This window comes from Uloborus diversus, chromosome 3 (genome assembly GCF_026930045.1).
Source record: "Uloborus diversus isolate 005 chromosome 3, Udiv.v.3.1, whole genome shotgun sequence".
Lineage (NCBI taxonomy): Eukaryota > Metazoa > Arthropoda > Arachnida > Araneae > Uloboridae > Uloborus > Uloborus diversus.
In genome coordinates, this window is record NC_072733.1 from 209,655,280 (window position 1) to 209,681,729 (window position 26,450).

At 30.9% G+C, this 26,450-nt stretch overlaps 1 protein-coding gene across 1 annotated transcript in view; it reads left to right on the top strand.

Annotated features, from left to right (window-relative positions):
- The window catches only part of LOC129218553 (translation factor GUF1 homolog, mitochondrial-like), an 80,562-nt gene that overhangs the window by 29,228 nt on the left and 24,884 nt on the right, over positions 1-26,450 (top strand). The window contains exons 9-13 of the mRNA XM_054852856.1: positions 3,164-3,367; positions 10,799-10,928; positions 17,649-17,758; positions 21,075-21,202; positions 26,228-26,298. Of these exons, the coding sequence (XP_054708831.1) occupies positions 3,164-3,367; positions 10,799-10,928; positions 17,649-17,758; positions 21,075-21,202; positions 26,228-26,298 (643 nt within the window). The remainder of the gene's footprint in view (positions 1-3,163; positions 3,368-10,798; positions 10,929-17,648; positions 17,759-21,074; positions 21,203-26,227; positions 26,299-26,450) is intronic.

Here is a 26,450-nt window from a genome sequence, read left to right on the forward strand (position 1 = left end):
TAGTGTTATATAATGCTTATATTGAAAAAAAAAGACAAAATATTTTCATTTAATTAAAAATCAAAGTTTAAAATAATTTTTACATTCATTAACATACTCAATAAGAAGCTTAAATAGTCAGCCATGTTGTCATGTCCTCGATTTTGTCCATATTTTTTTAACGACTAGATATCCATGAGAAAAGGCCAAATTATTTTTTTTAGATGTTTTAAATCAAAATTACACTTTGGAGAATTTTTTCAGAAATTCGGTTTTTGATCATTTTTCGGAGTCACCGTTTGGGCATGAGTTTAGAAAATCTCTCTAATTTCTTTACTTTTCAACCAATTAAGCTGAATTTGATATCAATTTCAAACTAATATATTTCTCTTTCAGCGTGAATGTCAGAAAGTATTTTGTGAACATATATATATATATAGTTGGGTGTTTCCACTCTTTATCTAAAGTCAGTTTTTATGCTTTTTCAATTGAGAGATTAAATAAGTCATATCTCCGGTGTACTTACTATGATATGCATGATTTTTTTTTTTTGTAGCATACTTAAATTATTCTCTTGCTATGTAGAAAAATGTAGAAGGGGTTTTTTTGTTGTTTTGAAATAAAAAAATAAAGGTTTGTTTTGCGGAAAATACAAGTTTTTTATTGCTTTAAATCCCTTTTAAGCTTAAAAAAGGCAAAACTTTTCAGAACAATTAATACTGGTATGTCAAAGGATAAAAATTGATTTGTATCAATAGTTAATCACTAAAAAGTTGTTCACTTTGGAAAAGAACTGTAAAAATCTCCGTTTCAGACTTCACAAAAAAAAAAAAAAAACACTTTTGATTGAAAGTACTAAATATTTATAATAATACTTTAAAGAATAGTGTAAAAAAATATTTCTAAAGCATTATTTTGTATTTTTTTTTCGACATTAAAGGATGGGGTAAAAAAAAGAATAGTTATTATTGTGAGAAGTTTTCATAGCATAAACTTGTTTGGATTACGTTACACCTGACAATGATCTTCCACTTACAGTACTCCCTGCAGCAAAACTCTAGATTTCTCTGAAGAAGATTTTTGCTGATTGAAGTATATTTTAAAGTCTCTTTGAAACTTACGGATAGAAATTCTGATTTTCTCATCTTTTGAAACAAAGGAAATAGTAAATTTTTAAAATAAATGCAGTCTGCACAAGTATGCCTTTATTTCACATTTTATAATCACTTTCACTCAAAGTGAAAGAAGAATGATGCATATTGCATGAGTATCGAAAGAGTGGAAGATCATTGTCAGGTGTTACGTAATCCAAACAAATTTAGGAAACTTTTCAATAGTAATTCTTCTTTTTTTTTCATCTTTTAATGCTAAAACAAATGCAAAATAATGCTATGAGAAATATTTTTCACACTATTCTTCAAATTATTATTCTTAATCTTTTAGTAGGCTTTCAATCAAAAGTGTTTTTTTTTTTTTTTTTTTGAGAAGTCTGAAACAGAGGTTTTTGCACAATTCTTTTGCAAAGTGAACAACTTTTTAGTGATTAACTATTCGTACAAATCAATTTTTATCCTTTGACATGCCAGTATTAATTGTTCTGAAAAGTTTTTGGCCTTTTTTAAACTTAAAAGGGATTTAAAGTAATAGGAAACTTGTACCTTCTGCAAAACAAACTTTATTTTTTCTATTTCAAAACAACAAAAAACACCCTTCTAATTTTTCTATTTAGCAAGAGTTTAAATATGCTACAAAAAAAAAATGTGATGCAGATCATAGTAGGTACTCCGGAGATATGACTTATTTATTCTCCCAATTTAAAAAGTATAAAAACTGACATTAGATAAAGAGTGACAACATCCAACTTTTCACAGAATACTTTCTGCCATTCACACTGAAATAGAAAATTAGTGGCTTGAAATTGATACCAAATTGAGCTTAATTGGTTGAAAAGTAAAGAAATTGGAGAGATTTTCTAAATTCATGCCAAAATGGTGACTCCGAAAAATGACCAAAAATCAAATTTTTGAAAAAATTCTCCAAAACATAAATTTTTTTCAAAAAACGAAAAAAAAAATTTAGGCTTTTCTCATAGATATCTATTTGTAAAAACATAATGGACAAAATATGAGACATGACGGCACATGGCATTACGCCGTTTGACCTGAAATGACCCAAATGCAATATATAGCAATAATCTTTACACAATTAAGTATTCTTTGTGTTATGCAGTCTTATAAGTTTTTTTTCCTTCTCTATCCAGTGATCAGAACCTGATGCAATACTTTAAAATTTGACAGTGAGCAGAGTTATATAATTCAGAAAAAATAGTTCTTTTTTTTTTAATGACACACTTTGAATCTGACGTAATATAGGTTGTCAATGTGATTAATACATATGGATATGTTTCACATTAAAGAGATTTTTGTTGAAATATGATTCTTGTTCTGTCTTTTTCAATCCTGTTCATATGTTCCCCCGACTTGTTCACATGTGCCCTTATGGGGGGGGGAAGCACATGTGAACAATCAAAGACATTTTTTAAAAAATCAATAAAGTAAGAAAAGTAATTGTTCAGAAAAATCTAAAAAAATTCCATGGCATAAAGAAAAGACTTCAATCATGAGGACATCGTTACCCTGAGAAATTAAAAATATTTTTTGAAAAGTAAAGAAATGTAAAAAATTGCTCACATGTGTGTTCACATAAGTTATAAAGAAACCCCTGGTGACAATAACTCATTTTTGATAAAAAGTGCAGGTACCACTTTTGTGCTTAGTACTGCAGTATTAATAAACTACTGATCAGTAAAGTTTGAATAGGTGTTTCATGATGAAACGTGTGCAAAAAGGTTCAGGAGCTAATCAATCAAAGAGGCTATGAGCCTTTAGAAGCAATAAGTTCGTGTAAAAGTCTAACGATTGCTATGAGAATTACAAAGTGGTGTTATACAATAATACCACTTTGTATTGATCGTAAACCATAAATTGACAGAATAAGAAAATGGTGAGAATTCTCCCCATTAGTGTAGAATATGTTGAGAAAATGTTTTTTAGTGATTTAATATATATATATATATATATATATATATATATATATATAGTATAAGTTGATGAATAAATAAAAGATTGTGTTAGTTTGAAATGAAAAAAGAAATGATTGCAGCAAAAAAGTAAAATTTTTTCAGTCCTCCAGGTGATCTTCAGAAACCTTTTCGAGCATTATTGTATGACTCTTGGTATTCTCAACACCGTGGAGTAATTTGCATGATCATGGTTGTTGACGGTACCATTAAAGTTGGAGAAGAAATAACATCTTGTTCCCTGGGATGCACATATGAAATTAAAGAACTTGGAATTCTGTATCCTGATGAAGTTCCTGTGCATGAATTGTAAGTATGCTGTTTTATTATTTACATATTTTCCAAATATTTTATTTATTGTCATGTTTTCTGAGTAACATGAAGAACCAATTTCTTCAAAACATTTCATGTTACTATATATATATATATATATATATATATATATATATATATATATATATATATATATATATATATATATATATATATATATACTCAATAACTTGAAGCCTTATTAAAACTCAAATATTCCTTTATTTGAGTTTTTAGTTGGTCCCAAAATAATGTTGTGTTTTCAATACAGATTTCGTTCCGATTTTATGCATAAAAATTCAGCCAAAGTAAGAAAAAAAGATGTTTTTCTCCTTCTAACACACTGATTTGCATATCAGCTTGTAGGAAAGTGAAAATTTATTTACAATAGTAATTAAGGAGCACTATTTACAATAGTGCTCCTTAATGCACACAGTATTGCAAGATATCTTGAAAAGTATACGATTGAGCATCTTTTTGCCCTGGGGCCTTACCAGCGTTACGTGTGTGACTTTTTGACACTATTTCTTTTCAAATAACAATAAAAACTAATATGATATCTTTTAAATATTTCTTATTAGTTTCGATTGGAGTAACATAAGATATGTAAGAGTTTTTGGTGGTGTTTTTTTCATAGGATAATTCTAATTTTTTTATAAAATTTTAAATGCAGCGTTTCTGAGTGTGTGACTCCAAAAATCTGAAAATAAGCTATACCTCATATTATTTTGTAATTTCATGTGAAGTTTTAAAAGATAAATGAACAGTATTTTTTGTACATGTGTCTAAGTATACTAGGTATTCCACAAAAAAAAATTCTAAAGCTTGCACAATAGCATTCAAAATAATTTTATTAGCGTTACGTGTGTGACTGCGTGCAGTAGTTGGGGGGGGGGGGGATTTCCTTATGAAAATCAACAGTTTACGTTAAATGTTATTGTGCACAGAGGTTCTTTGGTGCTCAGGAACTCACATGGGTTTTTTTGTCCCCCTGGGGAACGGGGGTTTTCTTTATTCAAATTCAGTTTACATCGGATCATGCCAAATTTGGCACAGAGGTACTTTGATGCTCAAGAATTCACATAGGGTTATTTTCTCCCCTCTATGAGAGGTCGACCCCCCCCCCCCCCTTAGGGAGATTTTGCCAGAAAATCCATAAAATGGATGTTCATGCTTATTAGTAACAATAACATTTTTTTAATTAAAAACAAAAGCCAAAGACATTTAAATTTTGAGGCATAACATTGCTCTTTTCTACGCATTAATGGGAATTTTTATGCTATTTTTCTTTTATTTAAGCCTGTGTGAATGTGTTGAAAATGCGTCACTTGACACAACTTTTATTTCAAGGTATACCGTGCAATGCCGGGGAACGCAGCTAGTAAATAACTAAATTGAAAGGATTAATTCACAAAAAAAAGAATCAAGATTGAATTAATTTTTATTCTAACATTTACTTATGTGGTTTAAAACTATTTGGAATGTTTTAAATCATCTGTAAAATTTATTTACTTCACTTCTTCTGAAAATTAAAAATTATCAAAAAATATTTATGCAATTTAAGGTATTTAGATCATTGTACATTTGATCTTAAAGTATGCAGACTACAAATACTTAGCTTAATTTGCTCTTTGGATATGAAATAAACAATTCTTACTTCGTTCTATTTGTTTATTATCATTATTTTTATTATTACTTTTTTTAACACTCATTGAGTCTTGATTTCAGTGCCAGCACACAATATTTTTAGCTGATAATGTGAAGTACTTTTTTCCTTTACATTCAAATGTAAAGACCAGAAAGCCTTGTTAAAAATTTTCTGCCGAATGAAGATGAAAGCCAGGTTACAGGTGTTATGTATCAAGTTCATTTATGATATGAGATATTTTTCTTCTAGTCCCCTAATTTGACCTTGGAGGAAAACTTTTGTTCCTTTTGCATTACGTGTGTGACCAAAAAAAAAAGTGACCAGCATATTTTGGGGGGTTAAAAACTTATCATGAGTCCTTATTTAAAAAAATGTAGATATAATTATAGTAAAGCATCTGGGTTCTTTATATTCGATAGTTTTCCAAAAAAAAATTGATGATTAAGTAAAAAATGGCTCTTATATTTATTTCACTAACAGAGCTTTATTTTTGACTTTGTCGATATGTTTTCAAATAAGGCTATATGAGATTTTTTGGGAAATTGTTTTCAAGTAGTTTATTTTTAAGTAGATTAATTTCTTGGTTAAATGCTGTGATTGCGTTACAAATTCTTTTGATTCTGATATCTTGCAAAACAATGATGCCAATAAAAACTTTTTTACTGAGTCAAGAAGAAAATTTTTGAACACAGTTAACTTTGGTTGCGTTCGATGAGCTCAACCGAGAGCGACCGGTTAGTTAATCACGTGACAGCTAATGATCACGTGCTCCAATCAACCAATCAACTGCTTAGAATGGTAACCGCTGTGGTAACCGGTTGATCATAGAACGATTCGGTTAGTAACCAGTTACTTACCGGTCGACCGGTGAGTTTCGTCGAACGCAACCTTAGAATTGAAAATCGCGTCTTTTATCGTAAATTGTGGTTTCACAGTTGGAGTCAATATTAATTTTTATGTCAAGAAAATTAAAAACTTTACAACTGGAACTAATCTTTTTTAATGTAAGGGAGTTATGATAAATATTTTATGGAGTTCATAAAAATTGGAGTGGTTGATACAAAATAAATCATCGATATATCTGTAATAAAAAGGTGCAGTACCAGAATCATCAATAGAAAATTTTCTTTCATAAAATAATAGAAAAAGGTTTGCTAGGGTAGGACTAAAATTAGCACTCATTGCAATACCATTAATTTGTTAAAAGCATGAATTGCCATTTTTTAAAAAGTTGTTAACGATACAAAATTTAGTCAGTTTGAGAAAAAAATTTCTCACTAATATTGAGTGAAGCATTGACTGTTTTGAAAAGTTCAATGACTGTGAATAGAAGCTCATTGAGTGGAATGTTGGTAAACAGATTTTCAAAATCAAATGTTTCTAGATGAAAGATGTGAAGTATATTACGTAATTTAATCACTTCATTGCTGTTATCGATTATCCAAAACCATTTCTCTTGGTAGAGCTTAAGTTGGTATAAAATTTACTTAAGATAAAATTCAAGTTTAACACTGAAATTTTCCCCAATTGTGTTGGTGGCAGAACAGATGAAAAAAAAAAACAAAACATGTGTTTTATGGAATTTTGGAATTGCGTAAAGGTAAGTTAAATGAATTAAATTAGGTTGGGGCAAGTTTATGAGTTTGTAAGCAGCTAGGAATTATTTTATAATGGAAGTTTCATTAAGTGTAGAGTTTTTGTAAGTAGTGGTTTTTTCCAATTCTGATTTCATAATGTTAGCATTAAGTTTTTTACAGCAAATAGAAAAATTGGAGTTGGCTTTGTCAACAACAGTGAAAACATATGCTTCTTTGAGTTCCTTGAGGGAATCAAGATCATATGCTAAAAATTGGAAACAAGAAGTCTTCATTAATAATTTCTCCAAGTTTCAATTTTAAACTAAGCAGAAAGTGGTGTCTGTATTCTAGAAAAGCAGCAAGTGAAATATTGTAACAGTGAGAGAGTTTCCTAATAAAATAATCATTTTCACTAGAAAGTTTATCATAGGCCTTCAAAAAATTAACCTTGAAGTTAGGATGGAATTTGATACCAAGTACATTTTTTTTTTAAATATTGTTTTGCAGAAAATTCAGATCACAGGTTAAAACATGACCAAAAGTAGAATTGAAAAACTTAGTGTCAGAAAAATTAGCACAATTACAATTGAAGTCTAAGTATTCTTCCTAGTTTTTGCAGCATCTTGATAGCTAAGAATTTTTCTGTAAAAGGAATTTGAAACTAAAAACAAGTTCACGATCTCGAACTGGAAAAAAGTCCAAGAGATTATTGTGTATTTTAAAAAGATGTAGATTGCCAAAAGGGCTATTCCACACTGAAATATTTTTTTCACATAAATTGAAAACAAATCTCTTTTTTCATTTTTTATATCAGATTTTGACCATATTTCCATATTTAGTAGCACACAGACAGAAACAAAAAATGCGTAGTTATAAAGGTAAATTCAAAAGCCATATTTTTCTTAATCATTAATTTTTTCTTGAAAAAACTATGAAACAACATTAAAACAAATGTTCTACTATAACTATGAGTTAAAAGCTTAAAGTCAAGAGTTTTAATAAAATTTCAAACCTAGAAAATACTCAGATCATTTTTGTTTCGGTAACACACGTAACGTGTAAAGTAGTAAAGTTTTTCTCCTAACCTAAATTAGCGGGCTAAAAGAAAGGGTTTAGCAGAAAAGTATTAGTAAATTGAGAAACATAAAAGTTCACTCATTAACTGATTTCCTTAATATAATAAAGGATACTACACATTCAACCAAAGTATTTTTATTCAACCAAGTTGATAGTGATTTGAAGATAAGCTGTGCAAAAATGTAAAATATACTCCAGGTATCAAAAGAATGAATGTTATGTTATCTATGAAGGGCAAAGTTAAGGCATGCAGATGCAGATGACTTGCACCATATTTGATAGTGATTTTTGATGATTGATCAAATAAAGCAAAGGTTGTTACTGACATACATGTAGGGGATTAGTGTTATGTGGATAGGAAAAATCCTAACCACATAACTTACCACAAAGGTTACCATCCCTCCAAAGAAGATGGCCCATCTCCCTGGAATCCTACAGAGCAACTCTCTGCCCCCAAATGGCATAAAAACAAACCCTATAAAATAAATTCCTCGAAAATATTCAATGGTGCAGTCTGCACCATAACCCCCTCTCCTCCTGGGCGCCCCTAGTCAACAATCTTAAAGACTTTTAGTTCACATGATTTGAAACTGACTTAAATAAGTCATATTTTTGTACTAAAATGAGACTTTTGAATGAAAAAATTTCACATGCGGCCGCACTCGTAACACTCTTCAGGAACATTTGTACAGGACGTATTCATTTTGAATTGGAAATGTAAGAGCTTCAAAAAAATATATTTACAAATAGTACTAACCCATGTAACACATAATACATGTGTAAAAAAATGTGGTTCATTTTACTCTCAAAGCTTCAGTTCATTCCATTTCTTTCATTTTCTGAGTCACAAACATAATGCTTTAAAATTTGATGAGGAATTTTAGAATTATCCACATTAAAAATATGGCTATTAAAATAACCCTTGATATTCTTCATTATCATACTAAAAGAAAATAAAAGATATTTTGAAAACTTCATTGAAATTTTTATTATTATTTGCAAAGAAACCGTCAGAAAGTCACACATGTCACAGTGAAAAAGTCCGGTAAAATAGTCTTCCCAAACCATGATCTACTTCAATTGTTAAAATAAATTGATTTCCTTCAGTAAATTTCAAGTAATTAAATGTTTTTGTGCAGTATTTGTGGCTATTCAGTTGTAATATTCACAAAGGGTAACACACATAACGTTCTGTTAACACATATAGCGCACCAATATCACCAAATTAAAAAAAATATTTACTGCTTAAAAAATTTTTAAAAATTCCCTAAACACACCTTTGATAATGTATCTCTCTATAAGAAACTAATCTTTATTTTACTCATTTATACTTGACAGGATTAAACGTATATGTACAAAGTTTCAAATATCTAGCTTTATAAAAGGTAACAATCATAACGAAATTTCAGAAAAAAAATTTTACAACAAAAAATTAATATGAATCTTCAACTTTATTTACATACTTAAAACACATGAAGATTTAACAACTAGTTGAGAAAAATATGAAAAGTAGCCAGTAAGTTTGTTACAAAGGGCATTAAAGTTGAAATATGCTGTGTAAAAGTAACACAGGTAAAGAATCGCCCAAAAGATTTTTGTAAGAAGCTGAAATTACAAAAACAGTGTTTCTTGTCTTGGTTCGATCCAACTTTATAGGTTAAAAGATTTGTAGCATAAAATTTCAAAATGTGAATTTTTAAAACTGTACAATTTAAGTTAAGATATTGACAGTTTGAAGCACAAATAAAAACAAATGAAAAAAAAAATATACAGGCCCTAGATCCCCTAACTCATATTTAGAGAAATAATATCCATTGAAAAATAATTTAACCACGAAAAGATTGACATTAGTGCGACTAATACTCACTGAGTTATGAAATGCAGCGTTTTGTGAATTAAACCACTGCCATCAATAACACTTTTCACAAGTTTTTGTAGTGTGTTTTTGCATATCATGGTATTACATTTGTAATTATTTTTAAATAGCAATGAAAAAAATAAATATTTTTTTTTTTATTTCAACAACGTGTCATTCTTCTGAAAGGGCGATAAGTTCCAATCTCATCTTCTATATGGCCCATTAAAACTTTAAACTCAAATATGTCCTTGAGTTTTGATCTCACAAATTTCAAGTTTTTTGTGTTAGTCATATTTTTCAATGAAGATTATTTCCCTAAGTATAAGGTAAGGGACCAAGGGCCCATATAAAAAGTTAAATTTTGTATTTTTTAACTCATTTTTATATTTTCTTCAAACTTTCAATATCTTAACTCTGCATCTGATTTTGAACAGTTTTGCAATTGGAAGTATGCATCGAGGACTAACAGTTGCGAAAATAGAGGCTTTGCGGGTTAAAATGGAACAAAAAAACATACATTCAATAATGAAAATATATGCATAAATAAGGATAGCATGCATGTCAAAAAAATATTGCGAATGATGCTAACATTTATACTGTCTAGTTTCATCTTAATTTATACCTAAGTCATTCCACCATCTTTTTGAAGTCTCTTTCTGTCAATGCCTAGAACTCTTGCTTTGATTTCTCATACAAGTACCTTTGTATCATTAAGTTTGATGCAATATAAAATTTTCAAACCACTTTTTAATTGAACTGAAAATAACGAATTCTAATGATGCACAAATATTCCAAACCTTTGTGTATGCATGTTTTGAGGTTTCTCGGTTACTGGAACCCTTTTTTCTATGCAGAAGACCGATTGCATAGAAAACCAATTGGACCAATAGAACCTTGTAGCTAAAAACATCCAACAAAAGTGACAAAAAAAAGAATGAAAAAAAACTTTAAATTGTACAATTGAAGGATTAAACAGTAATCAGTGAGAGAGTACAATCAGTTGAGTATCAGTATAATCCGCCTTTTTCTATAAACCTGTTCACACTGTATTTTTCAATAATACACACTTACATGTATACAAAAGAAACATTTAGAATTTTTCCTAAAGAAAAATATTAAATTTTTTGTTTTCAAAAATTTGCCACTATAGCATTTGTTCTAAAATTATGATAATAGTAATGATTCTACTCTAATTTCACATGTAATTTTTGATTTCTTTTATTTACTATGATTTGCTATTGTTTTCAGCTTCATAAATATATTTTTAGACTCTCTGGTCAAGCTGGTTACATGGTTGCTAAAATAAAAAACCCTCAACATGCAGTTATTGGGGACACATGGTTTAAAAAAGATACTTGTGTACAGCCACTTCCTACTATTATTTCTTCAAAACCAGTGGTAAATAGTTTATTTTGGTGATATTGTTTGTTTTATATTTAAATCGCCTTATTTTATCCAATAATTTCTGCATAAAATGTAAAACAATCTATTACTAATTATACAAATACAAAAGTGACGACCAGCAACAAGCTCTGGGCCCAGCTAGACTGGTCCTAGTCAATTTACAATCCCCAGTGAAGATCAATGGCCCTCTTAAAACTGTCTACTCCTTTGCTCATTACCACCTCTTCCGGTAAGCTGTTCCAAGGTTCCACTACCCTGCTAAAATAATAATTTTTCCTAATATCCATGTTAGCCTGAGATTTAAATAGCTTAAAACAATGACCCCTTGTCCTGTTTTCAGTGCTAAACTTTAGCCCCATAACATCTTTCGTTTTAATAAATTTAAACAGCTGAATCATGTCCCCTCGGTCTCTTCTTTGCTCAAGACTGTACATTTTTAGCCTTCTAAGCCTGGAATCATAATCTAAGTGGGAAAGTCCACTTATTAGCCTTGTAGCCCGCCTTTGAACCCTTTCCAATACATTAATGTCTTTCTTAAGATAAGGAGACCAAAACTGAACAGCATACTCCAAATGGAGTCTTACCAAACTTCTATATAAGGGCAGAAGAACTTCTTTAGATTTATTTGAAATAGATCTATTGATAAACCCAAGCATCTTATTGGCTTTGTTGCTAGCAATGCTGCACTGTTGGCTAAACTTTAAATCCTGACTTATTAGGACCCCCAGATCAGTAACTTTGTCTGCCTGACTAATGACTGAACCTTAGAAATAATAACTTGTACACTTATTTCCATGCCCTAAATGTAGCACTTGACATTTCCCCACAATAACAGCCATACCCCATTTATCAGCCCACTCCATAATATGATCTAGATCCTCTTGCAGCTGATTTGCTTGTTCTTCATTTTCTACAGTCCCCATAACTTTGACATCATCAGCAAAACAATTCATGTTCCCAGAAATATTTTTGTGAATATGGTTCATAAAGACAATGAACAAAACAGGCCCTAACACTGATCCTTGAGGAAATCCGCTTAAGACCTCACTCCAATTAGAATAATTTCCCCTTACAACTACTCTTTGTTTCCTTCCGGTCAGCCAATTTTTTACCCAAATGAAAGTTTTCCTTCCTATTCCTATATCAGCTAATTTGCTAAGTAGAGCAACATGCGGTACCTTATCAAAAGCTTTTTGAAAATCAATGTAAACAACATCTACAGGCTTCTTATTGTCCAAAGCCATGGTAACTTTGTCATAGAAATGTAATAAATTAGTTGCACAAGATTTACCTTTCCTAAAACCGTACTGAAAACTAGTCAATAGATTATTAGTCTCTAGAAAATTTACTATCTTAATTTTCATCAATGTTTCAAAAATTTTGCAAACCACCAGAGTTAGACTCACAGGTCTATAATTTCCCGCACTCCCTTTAAACCCTTTCTTGAAGAGCGGTGTAATGTTAGCCAGCTTCCAGTCCTCTGGCACTGTCCCCGAATTATAAGAAGCATTGAAAATGTTTGCGATTACATCTGCTAATTCCTCTGCACATTCAACTAAAATTTTCGGATAAATATTATCTAGCCCCGGAGCCTTAGTCTCTTTAATTTTTTTCAAATGAAGTAAAACGTCATCCCTGGAAAATACAAAGTCCTCAAGCTGTACTATAGCTTGTGTCTTGTTGGTGTCAACTGTTGAGATACAGTTATTGTTAAAAAAACTCGAAAAAAAGTTATTAAGAACATTAGCAATATCACTATCGTCCTGAATTAAAATTCCGTGCTCATCAACCAGTGGCCCAATATGACTTTCGAACTTTTCCCGAATTAGCGTATGCAAAAAACCTCTTGGGATTCCTGTTTATGTTATCTGCCAGTCTTTACTCCAACTCTCTTTTCTGAATCCGTACCAAATACTTAAATTTACGCCTTGCCTTACAATATTGGAGCCTATCTGCACTGTGACCTGTTTCTCTAAACCTATGAAAAGCAGCTTGCTTGTAATTTAGAGCGTCTTTAGTTTCCCTGGAGAACCACATTGGCCAAATTTTAGTGTTGACACCCTTTCTCCTAAAAGGAACATGATCCCTAACCGTATTCGCTAGATTTTCCTTAAACTCTACCCACTGAAGATTCACATCGCTATTGTCCAATCCAGAAGAAAAAACTGCTTTCAAACTCTTCCGAAGTGCCACAAAGTCAGTATTTCTGAAATTGGGCACAAACCTAAAATTCTCTACTTTGTGCATATCAAATTTAATCCCAAACCTAATACTGTTGTGGTTACTATCTCCAATGTGTTCCCCTACACATAACACCTGAACAAAGCCTTCCATGTCGCAGAAAACTAGATCTAAAATCGCGTCCTGTCGAGTACCCTGAGTTACAATTTGATCTAAGAAACAGTCACCAATTACTTTCAAAAAATCCTCTTCTCTGCTATTACTATGGTAAAAATTATTCCAATCAATTCCTGGAAAATTAAAATCTCCCATTATGGTGACTGACCCCTTGCTAGAAATGTCACTAATAATACTGAACATCTGTTCGTCTTGACCCTGGCTTAAGTTGGGTGGCCTATAAATATTCCCCAAACGTAGTTTTTTGCCCTTATTACTAATCAACTCCAGCCAAATCATATCAATCTCATTAGGTTTATCATTAATTACCGATTCATTGCACATTAAAGTGTCTCTGACATAAAATAAAACCCCACCACCTCTTTTACCTACTCTATCTTGTCTAAACAAATTATACCCAGCAATAGATAATAAATCATCATCACTTTCGGTAGCCCATGTCTCGGTAACTCCAATAATATCCAACCTCTCGTCTATAATTATGTTTTTCAATTCTTCCATCTTGTTCCTAATACTACGAGCATTTGTATAAAAAACCTTAAGTAAGCCCATCTTACTTTTATTTAATGCTGCACGATTGTTTGAATCCCAAGTGTTAAAATCTTTTCTCTTATTAGCCACCCTATTTCGGGTTAGTACCCTTTCGAATTCTGCTCCTTAAACCATGCCCACCCATTCCAACTTAGTTTTTTGATTCTGAAGCCTCTAAAACCAAACCACTAACCATTTTGACCCCTGTAGAGCTCAGATGTAGGCCATCCCTAGCAATCCAATCTCGTTTACATCTACTCCACACATCAATAAACCTAATACTACGCTTAACGCAAATTTCCTTGAGTACCAGGTTCATACACCTAGCCCGTTGGTTTAACCAACTCCTATGCACTCCATACCTGGGAAGCAAACCAACCACTTGGACATTTGCTGAACAGTTGGTTGCTTTGTCCAACAGGGAATCCCATTCCTTTGTAAACTCATCATTGTTACTATGGCCTACATCGTTAGTTCCCACCCACAACGTAACTACATCCTCTTTATTAAATACCCCCTTCTTTTCAGCAACCCTATTTACATCTCTCACCCGAGCCCCTGGCAAGCAACATCTAGCCACCTTACGTCTAACTCTGCCTATTGAGTTTCCCACCTCACGCACCATTGAATCTCCCAAAATTATACCCTTCGTTTCCCAGTCAGTCGCCTCAGCGATAACTTTCCCCTTTACCTCTGGAATTTTCCCACTATCTAACACACAGCTAATTCCCACATCCTTTTTACTAACTTCCTCCTTTAATTCTGGAATATTCCCACTATCTAACACACAGCTAATGCCAACCTCCTTTTTGCTAACTTCCCCCTTTCCCTCTGGAGTGTTTACCCCATCTACACGCCTACAGCCTAATGCTAACTCACCCTCCAAAGAAAGCATCCTAACTCTGATTTCTGAGAGTTCAACACAATTTGTGCAAATGAAATCCTTCTCAGACTCATCCTTCCCCTTAAACAAGCAGAACATCTGACATAGGTCACAAGAAATCCACTTGTTCCCTTTACCACTTTTAACCTCCTTCATTATGCATATAACTCCCATTCTAGCTCAAAATGGTACACTTAAAAAGTCAATACAAAAATACAAAATTGGAGAAATAATGTTAATTATTAGAATTAGAAAGCATTGGAAGTAAAAGATACAAATATTACTAAATCTTAAGACAAGCAGTAAATTAAAATAAACAAGTTACACCCTAAACAGAGCAGTCAGGCTTAACAAGAAATCAGCACAATTTAGGCTTAGCTACACAGAATAGAAAAACACTTTAAGAAAGCAAGTAAATCAAAAATAAGACTTAAAAGCACAAGAATACTTAATTATATGATAAAATACAATAAAAATACTAAAACTAAAGTAGTAAAATAAACAATTACAGTAAAAAATCACTTATCTCAGGAGCAGCAAAACACTCCCCAGCAACTGTAACGCCCTCTAGCGGCGAAAAGCTGCTAATTAACTGTTGTACTTTTAAAATGCTAATTATGAAGTTATGTACACTAGGGTGGAGTGAAAAAAATCAAAATCTGATAAATGCTATGTAATAGTGCGAAAAAGTGGCCTTTTGTGGAGATATTTGTTCGTGCAAAAGGATTTCAACAGCAAATAATATCTTGAGGTTCTACTTGTGTGTTGAAGTTGACCATTATTGCATGAAAACTGGAAAAAATAACAATTTCATCAAAGATTAAAATTTGATGAATTTGATGTAATATCACTCAAGAGTAGACTTTTTGTGTTGATAGCACACTGGATACGATCACTTTATTGATAAACTATGCTTTGAATTGGACCAATATCGCATCAAATTGAATAACATCGTGATTCTCCGTAATTTGAAGAAAAGTATTAGAAGTTATTATTTGTAAAATTTTCTTTTCATATTAATTAATACATGCATGGATACAGGAAAAACAAGCAATAAAAGTATTTCTTATCTAGTAAAAAATAGTTGATTTTATACTTAGCCCATAACTTTGGCTCAAAATGTAAAATTTAACTATGATGGAGAAAAAAGGTTAAGTATAAAAATTTGAAAATATAAATATAGCTTGCAACAGCCCACTTAAGTCTCACCTCAAAACAGAAGAAGATGAATGGGTTTTGAGCCCTCAAACTGTAATCAGATTGACTACAATAATACATAGTTTGGAGGCTGAGTTAAACTATTGTTTTGACTCCTGAAATGTTCAACTTTAGTGTTACATTGCGGGGTAATATTCCTGGATTCTAATCTTGGTTAAACAACAAACTGACGCTTCTTTCTCTAATGTTACCCATTGTCGCACTGCTTTAGAAGGATATGTCAGGTTTCAAATACCGTACAATTCAGTATGTACACCATTTAGCAGTTTCTTTCAAAGTTTTATCTGAAATTCCCTTCTTAAAAGAGGGAGCTAAGTTTTCACACTTCTGCTTATCAATTTACTTCTACTGCTTCTACTTATTTTCCCTGTACCTATGCAAAGATTAATGACTTCTATTACTTTTCCTCAAAGTACTGAGATTCACAATGTTATTCAATTTTGACACTATATTGGTCCAATTCAAAGCATGTATGGAACTTTAAAATATAGTTTCTTATTAAAACGATGGTATGTAGTATGCAATCTACACAAAGAGCCTACTCTTAAGTGATATTACATCAAATTTTTATTTTGGTGAAATTGTTATTTTTTCCTTTTTTTATGCAATAATGGTCAATTTCAAGACGGGAGAGGAATCTCAAGATATTTTATGCTGTCAAAATCCTTTTGCATCACCAAATATCTCTACAAAAGCAATTTTTCCACACTATTACTTAGCATTTATCAGATTTTGATCTTTTTCACTCCACCCTAATGTACACCCTACTTTCCAAGTGATTTCATTTGACAATAACTTATATGCTCATGTAAAGGTCAAACTATTTTTGATAAAATTTGAATGTTCAAAGCAGGAATTTCCTCAAGATAAAAGTTAAGGGAGAGCTTATTCTTAGAATACAGTACAATGATCTATTTATGAACTTGCTCCCTGACTGCCCAGGGGATCCCTGCCTTTGCTCCCTGAGCTATGTCCAGGAGGTCACTGCAAGCTCCAGTCTTATCACTAAAATTCCATGTTTGAATAGCTGATAAAGAGATAGGGTCCTTTTAATCCCTTTCTGTTGATTCTCCTGATCATTTAAGCTTAAAAGCATTTACTAAATAGAGCTTTAGCATTTTCTCCAATTTTTTTTCTGGTTCTTTTTCTCTGTTCTTTTGGGGTTTTCTGGGTCCCTTGGACCGTATTTTTCGCTTAAGTTGCGTCCCTTTCCTGCGAGTTTGAGTAAAAAACCCGCTGTAGTGTGTAAACGCAAACCCTGGTTCTTGATTATACACTCCTGTTTGGGAAAATTGCAACACCATGAAGAAAGCATCATAGTTGAATGAAATTTAATACACAGTTGAGTGGTGATGGTACAAAAATATGATTACATTTTCAAATCAAACAAAAAAAAAAAAATTGATAGAAATTAGTATTCTGTGTGTCCACCAGAAGAAAACATAAAGAAACTTGAAACAAAATATATTTCAAGTTTCACTACAATACACTTATAATTTTTCATTGATCTAAAAAATTCTAATCATTATTTTGGATGTATTAGTGCTTGAATTTTGTTTATTAATCTTATTAAATTTGTTGCCAGAAAAAATATGGTGATCCATTTTCTACTATTAGTCTTCATATTCTTAAGTACTAATTTTGTATGTTTCGAACAATGTCATGCATTACATTAAAATTTAAACTTTACAAAATATGGATCATTTTTTCTCTTTTTTAAAAAGGTTTTTGCAGGAATATATCCATCAGATCAATCCAAAGCTCAAGAGCTGAGAAAAGCCATTGAAAAACTGCTGCTAAATGATTCGAGTGTGAATGTTTCCACTGACAGCAGGTAAAACAATATTTAAAATTTTAGATCATTATATATATATATATATATATATGGGTGATTCTCCAAAATCCAAACAATATTATGTCCCAGTAGCCTAGCACAAAAATTGTTTATCTCAGAAAATGTTTTCATTTTTTTAATAGTTAGAAATAACTTATCTGATGTTATTATACTCTTATTAAAACAAAAAATCATTTAGTTTTTTCTACAAAAAAATTTTAAATAACCAAGAAAGTCACACTTTTGGCATGTCCCCATCCGTTTTTCAAATGGACTTAAATTATTTAAAAAATTTCTATTAACATTCCACAAATTCAATTTGTAGTACAAAAACTAAGCATACTTTAAGGTGTAAAAAGCATTCTTTATATAAGTTTAATTATTTAAATCATCAAGGTACATCATTTTAAAATTCGTCCCCAGGTTTTCATGTCATTCTTCTGTCCTAAGAATGAATTCAAGTATTATAGATAAAAAAGGAATTTTTAATCTGCTGTACTATAAAACTGTTTATTATCACAATTTTGTTAGATTCTTTGAATATTTTGTTAATATGATTTGTCTGCTGTTCTCATTAACATTTTGAAATTCAAGAATAGGGTATGTAACATTTTGGCTGTCATTCTCCTGGACGATATTTCTGTTTTAAATAAACAAAAAATTGTATCTCTACTCATTGTGTGTGGTTGAATTAAGCGGTTAGAATAGAAAAATAACATTATTTATCTTGCATATAATCCTGGGCCTATGTAACAGGCAAATTGTGTGGAAAATATCACACACACATACTCCTGTCCTAAAAAAATCACTCTCCTAGCATTATTTCTCAAGCACTGGTAATGCATCCCATAGAATATAAGGATTTATTTCCAATGCATTTGTTGGAGAATCAGATTGATTGTAAAAATGAAAGCTAAATTTGGCAAATGATAAATAAAAAATTTATCAGTGGAATAATTCTATTTATTTATTTAATTATTTATTTATTTATTTATTTTTTTTTTTTGTTCAGACAAATCATTCCAAAAGAGATTTATTCGTTAGACATTTGTTAATCTAAATGTTGCTCAAATAGGTTTGTGAAGTTGCTGTAAATTTCGTAGTTGCTTTAAATTAAAAGTAAAATACATGTTATTGATATTGCTGATTCCCTTTTTGTTTTATGTTTGTATTTTTTGAACCATAGAACAATTCGCAGGTAACAAGAAGGTAACTTTTCTTTTTGTGAATTTTATCATACTACTTAAGCATACTACTTATCATGGCTAACTTCAAGAATGTTTTAATGTAGCAATCGATTTTTTTTCGTTGAAATGAACTGGCTTTATTCACAGTGTAGGTTACTCTGAGTGAATAGTATGGAAAAACCTATATGGGACTTTAATTCAAAGAAATTAGGGTTGTCCATTAAGGGAGGTTTTACATAAATTTTGTTTTGTCACTTAATAGCCATACTTTTTTATTTTGGCTTTAATTACATTACATTACTTTAATCCATATACATTTATATGGGACTTTAATTCAAAGAAATTGGGGTTGTCCATTAAGGGAGGTTTTACATAAATTTTGTTTTGTCACTTAATAGCCATACTTTTTTATTTTGGCTTTAATTATTTCTTTATTACTATAGTTACATTTTAGATAACTCATGAAGAAATTCAATTTGTGACTGTCTTGGTGCTGCTTGTCAATGTCTTGCTGTATTAAAATTTAACCCCCTATTTTGAGGCTGTAACATAATCAAAATGAGTTCCCTCTATTTTTCTCTCAGTAAGTTCATAACAAAGTGTAAATATATATTTTTTTCAGTATTTTTATTTTTAAAAAAATGTGATTGGAAATTGTCAGGTTTTTGGAGAATTATATACATAAATACAGTCAAACCTCGTTATCACAGCCCCTTTGAGACTGTCAATAAAGAGTCGTCATAGCAAGAGCAACGTTATAAACAGGATGTCTCAAAAATTCGTAACTAAACATTAGTTTATAATAAAATTACAGATTTAATAAAGAAATTAAAATTTGATGTTTTGAATTTGATTTAAGTAATGCAGTTTTGAATTATTATCTGGTAAAACTAAAATTATAAAAAATAAAAATAAAAACTTTTTTTAATTTTTTCATTCTAAAATACTTTTCACTAAGGGTTTGCTTAATTTTTGAAGAATATTTTGAACACTCCTACTTTTCACATAGTTGGTTATTAAATGAATGAAAAATTGTTTCCTGTAAGTATAAGCAAGAAAGAAACAAATAAAGGAATTCTTCACTTTTGGCCATAATTTGATTCGATTTTCATGGCTAAGCCCCACTTTTCGGAAGTGGAAAAAAAATGTTTCCTAAATCTTTTCTCCGCTTTAAAGTTGTGTGTTCCTTTACAATCTAATGAGGGATTCTTATCTCTTTTTCTTATGGGAGAAGCTTGCAGTGACCACCCCTGCTTAAGTAGCTATGATCTTTCTTTTTTCTCTTGCAGCTTCTCTAGCCAAGTATTAAAATCCACCTGCTTTGCATTCCTTTCAATTGTCCCCATTGTCAAAGTCTGAAATCTATAAGAACTCGATCCACTTGCCCCCCCCCCCCCCCCCCCCCCCGACATTTTTGAAGTGACATGCATGGTCTATAATAACACGTCTCTTATCTTTCGTGAGAGTCAGAAATTCGTACAATTAACTTTTCCAGATATTTTCATTTCTTTACTGAAAATTTTTCAAATGCAAAGGAAAAATGAATCTTGTCTGAGCAGCTCAATGTGTAGTCGTAACTTGATTTTCACCATTAAACATTTGTAAAATCTGGAGTCACTTAACATTAAGATTATATGACATAAGTTCAGGACTTGGAAAAAGTGACGTGAATTGCGTATTAGAATAAGTTATAACTGTGTTGAGCATTGAGGTTTAAAGACTGCTGTTTCATCACCATTCATTTACAAATAAATAGGCTTCGTAACAAAGCATTATCTTGTGCCTATTGTGTGCATAACAGCTGCATTTTCAAGGACAATCTGACCCTAATTTTTACTCTGAATTTTATTTTGCTTTATAAAATGTTAAGTTATGGTAGAAAGATTAGAAACTAGTGCAGTTACAGAGAACTGTATTGTATGGATCAGTGGTTTAAAGTATTTAGTGTATAATATTTGTTATTAATCTTATTCTATCACTTTGGAATTACTTTTTCTTGAGTAATTTAGTTTTGAAATACACCTTTCATTTAACCTCTAGTTATGATAATGTCCCCTATTGCATGGATTTAGATTTTAAAAATTGTAGTGTTTGATTATAATTTTATATTCTTTTCTCATTTCTTTCAGCCCAGCTTTTGGAAAAGGTTGGAGACTTGGCTTCCTTGGTTTACTTCACATGGAAGTTTTTTGTCAAAGGCTTGATCTTGAGTACAATGCTCAAGTTATTATTACAGCTCCAGGTGTTCCCTATAAAAGTATGAAGCTATATTTACTATATTTTAAAATTATTCAAGGTGTATTTAGATACTTGGGAATTATTCAATTTCAATTGAAGTGAAAACCATTTTTTATTAAACTGATTGGCAAAATCAAATGCAGTATCTTATTACATTTTTGAAAAATTATAAATTAATCATTGGGGAAAAAAAAGCAGAATTGGATGTTTATTATACTACAAACTAATGAAAATAACTCACAATAATGCTGTGAATCTTTTTTTTTTTAATTATTTTAAACAGTTTTCTTGAGGAATGAAAAACTTTATATTTAAAATTTCATCTAATCCTCCTTGCTTTGAACGCTTAAGGAAAAAACTAAGTATTGCAACTAAATTGTGTTTTCATGAAGATTTTTAATTTTTAAATTATTTTCATACTACTAGTTAAAATCTAGATCTTAATGTTTGGTGTAGTCGCCATGTTTGGTCATTCCCAAGATGGAAGTACAAAGGTTGATCCAAAAGTAAGGTTCCCATCAATTTTACAAATGTACAGCACTGTCTATTCTTATTGAAATTTGAATCGTTGGAAAGAAAAATTGTTTCTCTATTTTTATACATAATCGCCATCTTTTTCTATGCATTATTTTCAACAGTGCCCAAACTTCTCTATCAAGTTCCACAGAATTCCACTGCCAACCCATTGAGGAAGCGTTTCACCCAATTTTTGACTTGGTCGCCACTCTGGAAACAATGGACATCAAAGTGGTCCTTAAACTTACAAGTAGAAACAAGTGGTAATCACTAGACTCGAGCTCCAGACTGCAAGGAGAGTGAGACATGACAATCAACAAACCACCCTGTTCTTGATTGCAGTGATGCTTCCTCTAAGGATTGGCGATGGACGTCTGTGATACTTAATACAGAAGTTAGGGCATTGCTGACAATAATGCACAAAAAGAGATGGCAATTATGTATAAAAATAGATAAACGTTTTTTCTCCCAACGATGTAAATTTCATTGAGAATAGACAGTGCTGTATATTTGTAAAATTGGTGGGAACCTTACTTTTGGATTGACACTCACTTATAAGATTCTTTAAGTGCCTAAATTTTCAAACCAGAATTGGAAGTTTATTGCTATGCAAACTGTTAAAAATAACACAAAATGTGTCATAATTTCTTTTCTTTTTTTTTTCCAAAAAAAAAAAGAAAAGAAATTATGGCACTCTTATTTTCTTGAAAAATGAAGTTTTATTCCTCAAATTTTATCTTCAGAATATTTTACTTTAGACGCTAATGGGCTAAAATCTGACTATTTCATCAAAATTGTAATTTTTTGAGGATTTAATTTTTTTATAATTACTTTTATGCAACAAGTTCAAAAATTTACTATCTTAAATTTTTTCGCGTAGTTGCTGTGTTTGGTCATTTGTAAGATGGAAGTAGACAAGACTATTAATTGCCTAAGTTTCCAAAAAGACTTGGATACTTATCTCAACACAAACTATTGAAAACTTCACAAAATGTGTCATAAATCATGTTTTTTTTTTTTTTTTCATTTTAAGTTAATTACTTTCTTGAAAAGTGAAATTTTATCTGCACAATTAATTGCATTTGATCCTCATTTATTTGAAGAGACTGCTATGAACTAAAAAAACTATTTCATCTAAAATGCAGTTTCCTACCAACTTCTCATTTAATTACTTTGAAACAATTCAAAAACCAATCTGAAATTTTCCAAAATGCATGTTTTTGTAAACAAATTGGTATTGAGTAATTCTGTTTTAGAATGGTTCCATTGGGTTCCCATGGGTTCCATTTATTTTATTTTATATTAAAGTAGTAAAAACTTGCCCCCCCCTTTTGTACTTTAAAACTCTGTGGCAGAGGTGGCCACTTATAAAATTTTAAAGTCTTGACCTTTATCATAAAAGTGCTCTTTCAACCTTGAAGACTTCAGCTGGTTTATTTTGCTTTAATAACCAAATACTTCTCAATTGAATTTATATTTTACATGGTGTCCTTGCACCTGGAAAGTTATGGGAAATCATGGATTTCAACTGCGATCGAATTCAGTCAGAGCCAGAACCAGAAAATATTTTCAAGGAGGGTTTAATAATTTTCCTACGGAGCTTACGAACCATAAAGAAATTTGTGTTAATGTTCAAGTCGTTGGGTTATCTATTATGAAAGTGTTTTATGCAGTTAACATTCATATGAAAGACATTTGAGTTTTGGAACAATATTTTTCGGAAATTTTTAAATATAAAGGAACATTTAAATGTCAAACCAAACTTTTTTTTGGGAGGGATTGAACCCTAAGACCCCCCCCCCCTTGTATACGTCCCTGAATTTGGTTATGAAAAGTTAAGATTTTCAGCAAAAAAAAAAAAAGCTTAAAAAGTATATTAGAGATTTTTCTTAGAAAAAAAAAAGTCTATTGTATACATTTTAGTTTTTACTTGATATTTCTTTTTTCCAGGAAAAAAAGGGAAAATTCTCATTAATTTCTTTTTCACAAAAATAAAGAATTCACAAAAATATTTTGCTTTTTTACAAAATGGGTACCCAAAAAATAAAACCTGGATCGACCCCTGGTTATCCAATCAGCTACTCAATAACTAATATAAATGCCAAAACTGCATCTTATAATGTATTCTGACACTAAACCGTTGACTCTTGCATGCAAGAAAATCATCCTAATCTTGTCAATATTCTTAGAAATGAACTATTTATACAATTGCTGCTGAAGTTGCACAGCTTTCCAGTGCTCCTTCTCTATTCTGTGAAGTCTGCCATCAAACCTGCAGAAATAATAATCAGATAAAAACTGAGAATGCTTGATCTAGTAATTATATTATTGTTCGTTCAGAAAAGCTCTTGAACACTTCAAACTCATAGGGAAAATTTTTGTTGATATAAAATGCTTTTTATTTATTCTTGTCCAAACAAAAAGCTATTTTAAAGTACTTGTTTTGAAAGCAGAAAATACAAAAGGAAAAATTTCTCACGTAATTTTACTAGGCTTTGCTGTATGCACTACCATTTAGATTTTACCTTCTGCAATATCGTATTGTAAACAACTTCAAAGTGCTTAGAAAAAGCCAATCACAGTTTAAAAACTGTTCAAAGAATATAATTTTGTTTTAAATCACTACCCTGTCACACTTCAGTTTCCATATAAATGACGAGATAATGTTCTCTACCTATGTTGATGTCAAAGTTAAGATATTAAAGATTGATGCTGGACTGAGATTGTCTCTTTTTCGTGCTCTTGTAATCCAGGGTAGCTGATTGACTCAGCTGTAGATAAACCATCCAGTGTGTTGGATCATATGCGAGATAGCTCGTTCAAACTATTTGATGTTGTGGGACAACCAGTTCACGCATAAGTTTTGCGATTAAGTGCTAATGTATTTTTGAACTGCTAAAAATTGAGTAAAGAATTGTTCACATAAAATAAAGACAAAACTATGGGTTAGAACTCTCGAATTAAAAGAAAAAAGGTTTGTTTGAACTACACTATTCTCTCAAAAGTCATTCGGGGAGAGGATACATAGACCTACCGACACTCATTTCCTTATCTCAGAACCCTCTTTATTTTGAAATATTTTTTTAATTCATTAGTAACCCTTTAAAAAAACTCTTAGCAATATTTTTATGATAGTAATCATCTTTTCATGTTTTTTTACAAACTTTTTCCACTAAGTAGATTAACACAAATAATGCTCAAGGCCTTTCTTTTTGAAAGTGCCCTTTTCAATTGCAGTTCATTTATTTATCCCTTTATAATCCTCTATTGAACATTACTCCTTTTCCTAGGTTTAACATCCCCTCCCCCCCCAACTTTATTGAATCAATAGGTTTTTGTTCAAATATTTGGCAGTTTATGGAAGTTTTCTCCAGAAACTTCTCTAAGCATCTGCTTGCTACCTATCAGAAAATCAAATTTCAGATTTGTAACCAATTCTATACAGGTCCTGTCATGCACACCTCTACTAGGAAGGCTGTCCTATCTCACTGCATTTGGTTCATGTCCACTTGATCACATGACTTTATGCACTCTATAAATCCCAGAGCATATTGTAATGAATGTTATTGCTTACACTTTCTCATGTCAGTGGCACTTCTTAAATTTTTTTATATTGTATCTAAAGTTTAATGTCTTTAAGCATATGCTTCAAGACATTTATTAAGTTCTTCAAAATCTTGGGTGCTGCCATCTATTATTGTTCATTGAAGTTAAAAGACATGGACTTCATTGATTTTATTTTAAAAACTTCATAAAAAAAAAGGGAGGAAAAAAAAATAAAACGGGTGTCTTCAGGGCCCGAACACTGCCCTTCAAAGGGTTAATGATTATTAAGTGGAATTGGAAACATTTTTACTTCATATAATTTTATTCAATTTAAAGAAATAAAAAACAGCAATTTGAAATTAATCATATATTTGCAATGCTAAGTTTTGTTTTATGAACAAACATTGCCCTTAAAAAAAACTGTTCTGAGTTTGATATATTCCTGGTAACATACAGCAGATCAAGTTAACTTATCAGATGTGATTTTGGTTATAAAGTCTACATATCAAATTCATGCAAACTGCTTATAAATAAAACAGAAATGTAAACGCTTTAAAATAGCATTTCATCTAGGACACTGTCCTATTTCTTTTCCCTCCAAATGCTTTTCTGACATACTTTATTTTTTTCTGTGAATATTAAGTATTCTTTAAAATTCAACTCTTTATAATAATATATTTTTTTCTTCACTCCTTTATTGTGTCCTTAGTTTTATCTTTTGAGAATTTATATTATTTAAGATTGAGAATTAATATTTTTTTCTTCACTCCTTTGTGTCCTTACTTTTATCTTTTGAGAATTCGTATTAAGCATAAAAATTCCAAATCTATTGAGAAAGTAACCCCCTCTCCCAGTTTCTTTTGAAAACATGTTAAATAAGTTACAGCTTACTTTGTGTGTACTCTTTGTGTAAGATTTTCTTTGTATTATCAAAGTAGCCAATAAATTGTTTAATTGTATTTATCCAATTGAATTTTTTTAGTCAAAATTAAAGGAGAGAAAAACCAAAAAGCATATGGTGGTGAAGAAATTTTGATTACAGACCCAGTAAAAGTAACTATTAAAAACTATTATTATTATTATTATTATTATTATCATTTTTAACTGAGTCTGTTTTATATGACCACTTTGGGAAACAATGATTTTGATAACAATAAACAAATTTTTAAATTAGATAAATATACCTATTTAAGCCATATATGCTC